Source organism: Dysidea avara, chromosome 7 (assembly GCF_963678975.1).
Source record: "Dysidea avara chromosome 7, odDysAvar1.4, whole genome shotgun sequence".
In the NCBI taxonomy this organism is placed as follows: domain Eukaryota; kingdom Metazoa; phylum Porifera; class Demospongiae; order Dictyoceratida; family Dysideidae; genus Dysidea; species Dysidea avara.
The window spans coordinates 4553270-4566831 of record NC_089278.1 but is presented as its reverse complement, the minus strand read 5'-3'; the positions used below and the strand labels follow the sequence as shown (position 1 = coordinate 4566831).

Below are 13562 nucleotides of genomic sequence, written 5' to 3'. Positions count from 1 at the left end.
CAATGGTTTTTTTTTCTGACTGACTAACTGCCTGCCTGTTTAGACAACTGTAACTCAATAATGGTTAATGAGTTGCATGTGTTTTTCGATGTTAGGGTGTTTACTCCTTTTGCGCGCTCTTGTTCTCGTTTCCCACTGTCCAAGCTTCAGAGAAATATGTCAAGCATATGATGAATGGATTCAGGAGCTTAAAGGAGCTTGCTAATAAAGAGATTCATTGGTTTTTGCCACCACTGGAGGTATGGGACCTACTGTTTTTCGACAACTTGCCTCTGTGCCAGCTGAGAAATAGAATTAAAATCGCTGTTTATTCTGGGTTTGATGTAGGTTTTGTTTTTCTTCATTAAGGTCTCCTGTGATGCATGTGCTTACTGGGTTATTCATCATTGACACATCATTTGATAGCATCTAATGCTATACTCTGAGGGTTGTCTTGACTCTGGTACCCTCATGCAAGTGATTTGTTCAGTAGCTGGTAATTCCCATTTCCCAGCTGTCAGCACTTAATAGCCAGTGCTGCATGGGGGTGGCAAGGGCAGTCCATCTAGCCCGGGAAAAAACGCTAGCTATATCCTGTGTTTACAGTAACCATGGGCCCTTGGTCCTACTACTGGAATTGAGAACCTTCAAGTGTGTGTCAAACAAGACGAGAAACATAGCCATATTGCTAGCTACATTTACGGAACAGACTACTGCATGGCACTATATACTATCTAATCCGTAAACTTAATTTCTGATTTTGTTTACTATCCAATCTGTAAACTTACTATTTCTGATTTTATTGTTCTTGCTTATGCATGTTTTTGGTTTGTGTAAATTGTGTTTCCCAGGCTGCTTACTTAACGTCCTTGTAAAATTGATTTTTTTAAAAAATTGATTGATTGATTGACTATTTTAACCTCTCAACAATCGGCAAAGCCGTTCTTCCTTGTTGGAGTAACAAAAACACATGTATAACTTGAAACACACACACACACACAACCAACCAATCAATCAATCAGTTAATTAAATCAATCAATCACCTCCAGTGACCCGGCCGGAACATATAGTTGTATAGCTAAACTACTTACCATTGTAATAATCGATGCACCTTTGACTGTCTAATGAGAACGTCCTTCGGAAGTCACATTTACACTGTGAACCATCAAGGTAGCCGTGTATTGCCTTACAGTACGCAGTATTGGTCATCGATGATCGTACTTCATCTCCAGACTCGGAACGAGTGACGGTGATCGATGTTTGACAACTGCATAACAAAACGCTTTCCAGCAAAATCACCAATACAGGACACTTCATGTTCGCAGTTCTTTTGCCACACGCGTGACTGACTGATTGAAGGAGGTGGAGCTTATTATACCCTCCCGCGTGGGAGAGTAGTCTGCAAGGTAGTCTGTAATCGTACGACTCCAGCGTACCGTGTTTTTAGTGGGTTATTCAATTCCGTTCCGTGCGAATTTTTTTTTTTGGTCACACTTTGGACTTAGAAAATTTTCACGAAATATTTTTTTCGGATAATGTTGTGTACGTATCCCGGATACTGACATGTTGAAGACTAGTTAGCAGGGCCATAGATAGCATATATTACGTACCCGTAGTAAGTAAATTATCTATTCTCGGACACCATGTATACTCGGACACTCGTTCTCGTAAACTGCTAGACAGAATCCTACAAAAATTGGTGTGGAGATACCTTGCATATAGCTTAACTATACCTCCAAGTTTGAGCTAAAACTCTTGTTTGATTGTTGTGCTAGACCACATCAAAGTCTATGCTCGAAATCATATATTCTCGGACAAAATTCAAGTATTGTCGGACACCGGTCAGTAATCCTACATCAAATACTTTAAAGACTTACCACCAACACCATCTGTTAGGGCTATTCATTAGCTATCAGCAGAGCCATGGTTTATTTCTTTCTATCTCATTTGCAGGAAGCTGTGATCGGAAATGTGCGAGTATGTCACCACCTCTATTCTCGGACACGAGCTATCAGCTGGTTCTCGTACACGGTTATACCAAATCATATGAAAATTATTGTGGACATACTTTACACATAGCCTATCTGAACCTCCAAGTTTGAGCTTAAAAGCTTTTATGGTTAGCTAACTAGAGCGGATTAAAGTTTCCAAGAGAAAATTAGCATTCTCATTTTTCTCGGATAATAGCCAATACTTCCTACGCCAAATAATTTAGCCACTTCCTACCACCACCATCTGATAGAGCTGTTCATTGGCTATCAGCAGAGCCATAGTTTATTTCTTTCCATCACCGTTATGGATAGTTATGATCGGAAATATTCGAGTATGTAATTACATCTATTCTCGGACACATTGTTTCTGTGCTGTCTGATTGAAGCTTGGTTCCAGCTATTTTTGGTGATACAAAAGGTAGTTCACTGGCATTACATGCTATTTAAAGTAGTTCAAGTCAATGAAAAGTAAAAATTTTCACCAGAAATAGCTGGAGCCAAGATTCAATCAGACAACACAGAACAATGTGTCCGAGAATAGAGGTAATTACACACTCGCAAATTTCCGATCATAACTATCCATAACGGTGATGGAAAGAAATAAACTATAACTCTGCTGATAGCCAATGAACAGCTCTATCAGATGGTGGTGGTAGGATGTGGCTAAATTATTTGGGGTAGGAAGCATTGGCTATTATCCGAGAAAAATGAGAATGCTAATTTTCTCTTGGAAACTTTAATCCGCTCTAGTTAGCTGACCATAAAAGCTTTTTAACTCAAACTTGGAGGTTCAGATAGGCTATGTGTAAAGTGTGTCCACAATAATTTTCATATGATTTGGTATAACCGTGTACGAGAACCAGCTGATAGCTCGTGTCCGAGAATAGAGGTGGTGACATGCTCGCACATTTCCGATCACAGCTTCCTGCAAATGAGATAGAAAGAAATAAACTATGGCTCTGCTGATAGCTAATGAATAGTCCTAACAGATGGTGTTGGTGGTAAGTCTTTAAAGTATTTGATGTAGGATTACTGACCGGTGTCCGACAATACTTGAATTTTGTCCGAAAATATATGATTTCGAGCATAGACTTTGATGTGGTCTAGCACAACAATCAAACAAGAGTTTTAGCTCAAACTTGGAGGTATAGTTAAGCTATATGCAAGGTATCTCCACACCAATTTTTGTAGGATTCTGTCTAGCAGTTTACGAGAACGAGTGTCCGAGTATACATGGTGTCCGAGAATACATGTTCTCCGCCAGGCTGGCAGCCGCTAGACACGAAGGGCGAAAAAATTGAGCCAGTTTAGAAGAATTTAACTCTTTTCTCCTCAGTGCCGTTTTTTTTTTTTTTTCAGAAGGACTGTTCTTAACCGATTTCTCTCACTGGCTGCCTCATGGCAACTGATTTGTCAGTGGCGTCTGTCACGCTGCAGGTGGTCCCCCGCCGCAAGTGGTCCGGCCGGACCAACTACCGCGCCTCAAGTAGTCCGGCCGGACCATGTAAAGTTGCTGCAGATGGTCCGCCCTGCTGCAACTGGTCCCCCCAATGAAATCTCCACTATCAGCTTCCCAGTCAGTACTAGCTCAACGTCTTGATCAAAACGCACTGCCCTCACGAAATACGAGTCCTGCAGCAGTGAAGCGAAATTTGAGCAATGCATGACCTATTCTTAAACATATAATTCTGAACATTGCATCGTTTTGCATTTGCACGTGGTTCTTATTTGTGTAACGCATTGTGGGCACTGGTGTCCCTTTCGATTCTCCCTTTCAAAAATCAATACTAACAAAACATACTCTAATAGAGCAGTCAGTCAAATAGAACAATCACCACTATGACATGTCTTAGTGTCATGTAGTCATCCACAATCAGTTTCCAGAAGTATGTGACAGGATAACACTAAGATGCATCTCCAGAAGAGGCTACAAATAAAGCTCCTGGGAACCTCCATCACTTTGGTGTAACTTGCAATGCTCAATTTACCATCTCCCTCCACACTAAAATGTCAGTTTCGTCGAAAATGGTATATTATACAGGCAGGCTATAGCTGAAGGGTTCTATTCTAGTCTTAGCATGTAAACTTTAAACTCCCAATTAATGATACTAGAACTACTGCAGTATGGTGACATTAAGTGGTTCTTACAGGCCAATAAGTTAGTAAACTAAAGTGTGACATGTAATAGTTTAATTGAGTCACCACACACAATGGTTTTATTGTTCTACACCAGCCATATCTTATACCTTATTTACTTGGCTAAACACTGCAGCATTTATTACCTAAATTTCAAAAATCGATGTGGTGGCTATTCAAACTTGACCACCTCTCGATGTTCACAAACAATGTTTAAATTTTGAATTTTGAGCATAATTGGCTGGACTTTTGAGCACAGCTCAACAGCATAATAGGCTATTAAATTTTTCAAAGCATAATTAGCTCAAGCCTATAGCAGAGAATAACCAAAGCTAATGCAAAAAGGCTGTCTTCCCGGCAATGAGCCTAATATAATCAGCATGCATGTATAAACACAACTTGACTAGTTGAAAATAAGAGATCATTTGTTCAGTTATGTGATTCTCCATTTTAAAACCTGTTATTCACTTTAATTTAACTTGATGTGCTTTTCAGTCACTTGGAGCAACTGATTGTGACAACCGGCAAGGATTAACATTTTAGGACTTACTTATGTAGAAAATCAGGAACAATTACAGCAAATACTGTATACTCAGTAATGTTACTTAGCAGTTGTCAGCAGACTTATGTGTGTGTGTGTGTGGAGTCAGTAGAGGTCACTGATAAAGACAAGCTGAATGAATTGTACAAGAATTTTTTGGGATGAAAAGGTGGAATTTTATTTTATTTCAAATTATTGTGATAATGAGTCAGTGCTGTGTAGCTTCACGCTTTCCATTTCTTGAATCCTTGAGATTCATACCAGCATTGGCAAAATTTGCATCTAGTGGATTCTCAAAAAAACTATAATATCCACTGTTTTACCCATAAATGTGTGAAAGCATCAGTGGTATGAACAGACCACCCTCACTGTTGGCTAGTGCTATATATGGTAGGTTAGGATGATTACCAATCAAGTAATAATTGCCAAATCTGAAAGCTCCACTTGATGTCCATGCAACTATTTAAGTTACTATTTCACCATTTTACACAGGGTCATGGGTGTCACATGGTTATATAAGAAAGGTTTCACCATGTTCACAACAACACTTCACAAAAGCACTGGCACACAATTCATCACGAAGATTGTACTGGACACTCAAAGTTGCACTGCAGGACTCTAAAAGAGTATACATGCAACATGATATAAAATAATATTATTGATTACAGTGTAAGTGTGAGTAAGTTAGTTATTGATCACATGATCATTACAAACAATTATCCTTGAAAATGATATCTGGTATCTCTATTGCTTGATATTATGACATTCACTTCTTGTGCGTTATACTCCTTGACTGTGCAGCATATGGTCAATAGCTGTAAAGAGCTCAAGTACTTTAATTATAGATGGTGAAATTGCAGTACATTCCAGTTAACAACTGCCACATAACTATTGCTTCAAATGGCACCGACCTTCCTAGTGACTTAATGACTACGATATCAGCTCATTGAGGACTGCATAATAGTGTTGTACATGAGATCAGTGGTGTTACTGTACTTGCATGAAAATCCGGCTCCTAATTTAATCATGCTTCATGTCAACAACATAAGATTACCTTCCAAGAACCTCTTATAATTGCATTTATGTGATGTGTAATAAGCCATTATACTGTTCATCGTCATTTAGATAGCACTGTAGCTGTAATGCATGGATGTGGGTACATTATGCTCAGGCATCACAGCCAATAAACCTCCAGTAGCCAATTACTGTGCCAGTGGATTATGCCAGTCTTCAATGCTGTGAACACTATAATAGTTAGTTACTAATAATAGTAATAATAGTATCAGCTAAAGTTTTGTTATTATATCATTTGTATGTAATTTATCATTGTCAGCATTAAGTTGCAAGTTTAATTGTACAGTGGAACCTCTCTATTACGGATATTGTGGGACCCAGAATTTTTGGCCACTTTTTGCTGTAATATAGAGGTTTTCCTTTTTAAAGGTATAAATATGTATTTCCTAGACCAGTTGGGGCCAAAGAATTTGTCCTTATTATGGAGGTTTTTCTATTGTGTCCTTAATTCGGGGAGTTTGTTAAGAGAGGTTCTACTGTATGTGCTAGCTACCTATAATGCTTTTACCCCTAATGTTTACAGCAGCTGATCCCAGCAGGGTTTATCAAAGGAGGTGCACCAGTATATGGAGTAGGGATCTGTGCCCCCAGAAGCTAAAGCTTTTTTGCAGGACAAAATATCTTGAATGGTTTAGATCATACGGCTTTTATTGTGGACTGCATAGATCAAGAGTTGTATAGGGACATTAAAGTGACAATCATGTTAGCAGATAGACCTGAAGAATGGCATCGCATACATTTCATTTGCAATATATCCTTAGCAGGCAATGAAACTGTAGATGTTAGGTGACTGTTCTATTAGAGTATTGACTGACTGCTCTATTAGAGTATCTCGATCTGTTGTAACACGTACGCGTACTAGTAATTATAAAGCCACCTCGAAGGCCACAGTGGAACGGGAAACTAGGTCGGCACAGTGGGGCACTTGTGCCTAGCCCTATACGCCTTCTCAAAGATCTATGATCGAGTCTATGATAAAGCCAGTGGGGGACCACTTATGGCAGAGGGGGACCAACTGTGGCGGCGTAAGTTGTCCGGGGGGGACAAGTTGCAGTGCTGCAAGTAGTCCGGGGGGACCAAGTATGGTTGCTGCAACTGGTCCGGGGGGACCGATTTTGGGGGGACCGGTTGTAGCATGACACGTCTCGCATTATCTGGCAGCACAGAGCTATTCACAGGTATTAGAGAAACTGATTATGTGAGTGAAGCAGCTTGTGTTTTATTCTTGTGACACCACTGTGTGTGTGTCGTTTTTGTGCTGTATAACTGTTTGTACCTCCTGCAAGGAAGAACAGCTTAAGCCGATTGCATTGAGTTTAAACAATAAATCAAATCTGTGCATGTGTGTGTGTGTCTATAGGTGTCATGAATTCTCTCACGGAAGAGCGGCTCTGCTGAATGTGTTGAGTTTAAATTTTTTTAAATTCTGACATTAGATAACTTGTTTGTTTTTATCTGCTTTACCAGTTATAACTGAACAAGGGATGGTCACTACCTATGTGTGGTCCTGTAAAACCATCTGTGACTGTGATCAAGATATTTGATCAACCTTGATTTCATCTCAGGAAAAGGGGACAAAGCTTAATTTACTGCTTTGCTAATACAAGCCACTTGATTGCCTCTTTTAAGTCAGTAGAAACTAACGTCACAGTGTTGATATCTTAGTTGATCGCCGTCATGGATAGTTTTACAGGAGTATTATATATGTGTGAACAAGCAGTTGTGCTTTTAATGGGTTTAATAAAGAGATGTTTTGGTCCTTGGACACTATGATATTTGTTGTATTGGAAATAACTTTGATTCAACCAGTTCTACGACTATGCTGCTGTAATCTATGGGCCTCATTGTTAGGGTGATATTAACAGAGTTAAATCACTTAAACACAGAGCTTCAAAACTAGTTAGTGACTTTCATCGTTACGAAAGACTCCATCATTTACAACCACCCACCTTAGTATACAGAAAATATAGAGAAGACATGATCACCACATATCAGATGTTTCATGGTAACATGTACCAATCCTTGCAGCTTACTAGCTAGATCAACCATTTCCCATTGACATTCAATTGTACAAGCATGCAGTGCATGAAAATTTGTGAAGAAATATTTTCTAAAGAATAGTAATTGAACATTGGAATGCTCTACCGAAACATGTTGTAATGGTTGACAATTTTAAGCGAGATTACTATAAAAATAAAATGTGATTTGAATTGATCAGCCATCTGTCTCAACCTTATTAAGTATTAAAGGAAGGCATACAAAAGCATAATTATGTGTTTGTTATTTTATTGTTGTAATATCAAGTGACTACAAGTTCAAAGACTGAATTACATCACAATTCACAATATAAAGTAATATTTTTCCCTAATTTTCCACTTAGATGTTCCTTGTGCTACAGAAATGTTGCTGTTTTTTATGTACGTTATAGGTATTATATTAGGTAATGATTCACTACTTTATTATGTGGTAATAATTTTGTGTGATGATCTATGATTGAGTGTGATGTTCTTAATTTGTGGGTGGATTCACATTGTTATTGTGAAGCTACGTTTCGTCTAAATGAGGTGTGGAACAATGAGTCCGTATTATGGTGATCTTGTGAGATGACTGATCTATGTTCAATGATGAACAATTTGACTGTGAGCATTCAAGGGTAATGGCAACAACAAGACATGATTGAAGTTTTGCATTTAGGTGTATAGTACAATAGCACCAGTGTGTGTATTGTAAAGCACCTTTACACAACTAATATTTGTTGATGGCTGCTACATGTTATTGATATCATCCTCTTTAAGAAAATGGTATATTCTTTTTGCTGGAGTGTAGCCAATTGTATTTTACTGTACATAGAGTGTATGCTCACCTCAATACGTTAGCTATATCCTCACACCTGAAGGCTGCATTAGTATTAGTCTAGTAGATTTAGTGCAAGTTATTTGCTATTTTATCCAATGGTAAATTTGCAGAAGTACTTTTATTACTCCATGATTTATAAGGTAGTTGTACTTGAAAAGTTATTGCCCTTTGCTGTCTAAATAATGTCGGCATGGCTGACAGCTGTAAAGAAATATACAGAGTTACTCTAATGGAATGCACACCTTAGACGGAATACTCTAATACAACAGACACATCTACTGTAAGAAAGTGTGTTGATAGTCAAAGGTCAAATAATCAAGTATTCACTTCTATTAGGTGTGATATATTTAATCCATTGTTGTGACAGCTATAGTGGATGCTTTATGTATGTACTAATTGTGTCACCATTTCATCTCTTGTACAACTAATGATAGCCTAAAGAATTAAGGGGATAAAAAATGAAGTTGTGAAATTTACTCTCCCATAGCCATATACTACTGGTATCAGTTCTCAGGTACTATAATATAAGAGCAAAATTTCTGCAATAAAAATCAATGTATACTCGTCAATTTTATAGAGTACATCTACTGTACTTCTTTATGCATGTGTGAACTTGAAGTGCTATTGTTATTGTTATTAACACTTTACAGTGACCAGCGCTGAAGGTCTATTGGTCTATTAGTGCGTTAGTGTCAGGTCATTTGGGTTGCATTTCAAGGGACTTAATGTGGAGCCGTACTTATGCACCATTTGAGAATGTTTTTGGTGTCTTAAGTGATATATAGAGCCACACCCACATCCTCTATGGTATTATGCCCACTTATTGGGTTTGTGTTGTTGTAGACAATAAGTCTGCATGGCATCAAGAAAAGTGCTATGCCTGCTTATGGGAGCCTGTAGACTATCATGGAGCCACACCCACTTATCGATCATTGAATATGTGTGTTTTGATATCTGTAGCTACTTGCTCATTTTCTTTTGCATACAATTCTTCCTGTTGGTCGACAACCTTGACTTGCACCATGTAACTCTTACTCCTGAATTTAAAAAGCATTGATGGATTATCTAACTGCAGAACCTCTCTTAAAGCACCCTCCACTATAAAGAAACATTTCTGTGGTTCCTATAGAATACAATTTAAAGGACAACCTCTCAGTAAGATTTCATCAGTTGGTCTCAAACTGTTCGTTACATACGTACATAGTGGTTCATTACATAGTGGAGATAAGTCTATATGTACGTACATAATTATACCATACATGCACTAGGTCATTCAACAGTTCAAGTATGCTTGACTCGTACTGTACGGGAGCAGTTCTAATTACCATTAATATTAGAAATGTTCCTGTACAAGAACCTGTATAAGAGATAGCACTGAGAATTTACAATTTTTTCTATAATGAAACCTCTTAAAGATTGGTAATTTTTGTCCTTTATAAAAAAGATGTACCTTAACTGTATGGTTGAGTCATATATGTAGAACTATGTACTACATTAGCCAGCAAGTAGACTGTCAGTCACTCAATTAAATGGTTAACAGTAATCACATCTGTGGATCACAATTATTGCACAGTATGTAACATATTATTAGAAACTACAGTGAGTTTCTTTTCTGTTTACATCAGCTCCCACATATTTACCCATTATTGCAGATTTAACAATTATTTTGTCTGAATAACAAAAACCTGAATATGCAGCCATTTAAAAAAATTGTAACATTTGTATATAGGTACCTAATTAGTCTCACGTGCCAGACAGTTTGTGTGGGGGCAGGAAATAAACTGTCTGGTCACTGTTGTACACTTTCCATGAATAAACTGACATGCAATTAGATTACATCACACTATTGTTTTGTGGCAAGGATGAATCGTGCCAGTCACGTCTGAGCAAGCTGAGGCGAAAATTGTACTGGTAATGTCATGATGTATTTGAAACATCGCTGAAGGTCTTCCTCGACAATTCCACTACTTCACATTTCCATAGCGAACCATTCATTTTAAGAGCTCAGTACAAGGGGAACAAATATCCTAAGCCTATGGCATTGTTAAACTTCAGTCCTTTATTACAGTAAAAATTTGAATAATTGGTGTTTGTTTTATCATAGAGCGCGCAAGGCAATCTGATTGGCTCTGCCAACATTCCACAGTAGTCACAGAATGTGTGCAACAATGACTAGAAGGCTTATTTGCCACTCCCACACAAACCGTCTGGCATGGAGACTAGTTGGAACAATGAGTCCTTATTCTCACAGTGATTGCGTAAAGATGAGATGACTTCAATCCAATAAACATTTCTTGGCATTCTGTAGTGTGTTAGGCTACCTCATTAGACGTTAAATTCCCTAGCCAGCTAGTTGCTTGCAATATCTGAGTTTCCACCTACAAATAAGAACATCATACCCAATAAACACAAAATAATGACCACGTTACCACATAATAAAGTGGTGATGAAAATTATAATATCTATAATGCACCTATCAACGTATTTACAGGGAGAATTGACACAAAACTGTTGCCGCACTGTAGGGCATTAATTTTGATAAACATTCATTAAACACACAAGTACTTTTTCTTGTAACTTGTCATATCCCTGTGTGGATAAGTGAGAATTTGACACAATAGGTTTGCCCTTCTATGGGTCATTCATATCAGGAAGTTCGGCTCAAAAACGGAAGTTTGAGGCCAGCTGCAGGTGATAAGTCTAATTATAATCAAAGCAATTTAGCAGCTGCAATTATTTTTACTTGTTATACTTCATTGATTAAAGACTTTACTGTGCTATTTTTCCACTTTTGTAGGTTTTGAGAGATTTCTACTTAAAGGAGTCATCACAGACTGTCTATGTTGCGTATAGTGTATTCATGACAGGTGTACTGGAACATTAGAACTTTAGTACGCATACAGAACTTCTTTAATAAAATCGTTTTAAAGCTCTGTATTAATTTTAAGGAGTTATTTATAGTTAAAGACTTGCTGTGCGTTACTACTCAGACCTAGCCAGATGGAGTCCATGCCAAATCGAAGCAATAATCTCGCTCAGAATCACGCACATATTTAACCTCCACCTTTGCCATTGTTTTGACGAGTGATAGTTTACGCTATATGTGCTCACTATGGCTTGTTGGAATCGCTCAAGAATAAGCTAAAAGAATCTAGCAGCGAATCCGGGATAATCCAAGCATTTCACGAAATATGAATGAATTTATTAGAATAATCAAAATGCCCATTGGAAATGTATTGCAGATGATTGTGTTCTTTTATTGTGAAAATGACGAGCGGAGTTTTCGTGTACTGAGCTTCACTTGGTACCATCCTGTTCGTCAAGAGTTGCTCTTCCTCATGGTACTCGCGAATCTGAAATTCGTCTTTTGAGTGAAAAGATATGTGAGTACAAAGTGTTAGTACAATAGAAACTGTGCAACTTATAGTGAACAAATCGGTGCAGCTGGACCAAATCTCCGCAAACTTCTTGATATGTGACATTCAGCTGTTTGAAATCCCCATATATGCCCAAGGGCAGGATAGTGGAGTAATACATTGATAGGTGAATTAATGTATATAAAAACAGTAGAATCTCTATAGGGCAAGGAACATCTCTAAGTAGCGAAATGTTATTTTCTATTGGGACTTAATGTCACTACAAATATCAGCCACTTAATTGTTACTACAATAGAATAGCAAATAATTTTTCATATTTCTTTCTGAGAAAGTAGAATTTGGTAATACTAATAAGATAACAAAAACCACAACTGATGTTCAGCAACATAACCGATATTTATTTATTATCTATTATTATTAGCACTTTACAGTGACCAGCACTGAAGGTCTCACAGCAACATATAGTTCCAATATTCCTGTAGGACCATCTGCAGAGTCATAGATGGTTTTACAGAACCACACATAGGTAGTGACCATACCTTGTTCAACAGTTAAAAACAAATAAGTTATTTAATGTCAGATTTAAAAAAAAAATTTAAACTCAACACATTCGGCAGAGCCGTTCTTCCATGAGAGAATTCATAATGCCTATAGTGACACACACACACACACACACACAGATTTGATTTATTGTTTAAACTCAATGCAATCGGCTTAAGCTGTTCTTCCTTGCAGGAGGTACAAACAGTTATATAGCACAAAACGAGAGAGAGAGACACACACACACACACACACACAGTGGTGTCACAAGAATAAAACACAAGCTGCTTCACACTCACATGATCAGTTTCACCAATACCTGTGAATAGCCCTGTGCTGCCAGGTAATGCGAGACGCCACTGACAAATCAGTTCATAGTGATGATGAGGCACTGAGCCAGTGAGAGAAACAAAGTAAGAACAGTCCTTCTGAAAAAACGGCAGGAGAAAAGAGTTCTTCTAAACTGGTTCAATTTTTTTCGCCCTTCTTTTCTAGCGGCTGCCAGCCTGGCGGAGAACACGACGTTGTTGGCCCTGCTAACATGTCAGTATCCGGGATACGTACACAACATTATCCGGAAAATAATATTTCGTAAAAATTTTCTAAGTCCAAAGTGTGCCCAAAAAAAAAATTCGCCCGGCGCGGGTTGAATGTGCTGGTTTAAAGTGACCATATAAAAGGTGTTCTAATCTTAAAAAAAAAAAAAAAAAAAAAAGTATTAAAGGTGTTATTCAGTATAAAGACTGTTTGCTATAGCTGTAGCTATATAGCTAGCTACTAATATAGCCGCTAAATGTGGCTTGAAAAGCTGACTCATGACTGAATCTCACAGCAACTACAACCTTTCACCTCACACGTAACGCGAAACTTGTATCGTGGACGGAACTGAAATCAATTATATATAACAGGAAAAAAACAACAAAAACATTACCAATACCGCCCACCTCGATTACTCGATAAGCTTCGGTAACGCAAACACAATAGATTTTTTTAGGGCATGCACTAGCCAATGTAGCTATAGATAATGTGTGATGTATCTATGCACTATAGCTAACTGTACATGATGCA

The 13562-nt window shown here is 37.9% G+C and overlaps 1 protein-coding gene and 1 long non-coding RNA gene across 3 annotated transcripts in view; both read right to left on the bottom strand.

The window, feature by feature from the left end:
* The window catches only part of LOC136260114 (fibropellin-1-like), a 63669-nt gene that overhangs the window by 10507 nt on the left and 39600 nt on the right, over nucleotides 1-13562 (bottom strand). The window contains exon 1 of one of the 2 annotated variants that reach the window (XM_066053743.1): nucleotides 1071-1343. The exons of the other annotated variant lie outside the window; for it this stretch is intronic. Within the exon in view, the coding sequence (XP_065909815.1) occupies nucleotides 1071-1296 (226 nt within the window). The 5' untranslated portion in view covers nucleotides 1297-1343. Of the gene's footprint in view, nucleotides 1-1070; nucleotides 1344-13562 lie in introns of those variants that run through there. 2 annotated transcript variants of the gene reach the window in all.
* LOC136261617 (uncharacterized) lies at nucleotides 10284-13036 on the bottom strand. Its single transcript, XR_010703961.1, has 2 exons — nucleotides 12794-13036; nucleotides 10284-10955 (listed from the first exon to the last, which is right to left on the bottom strand). It is a non-coding gene; the product is annotated as an uncharacterized lncRNA (long non-coding RNA).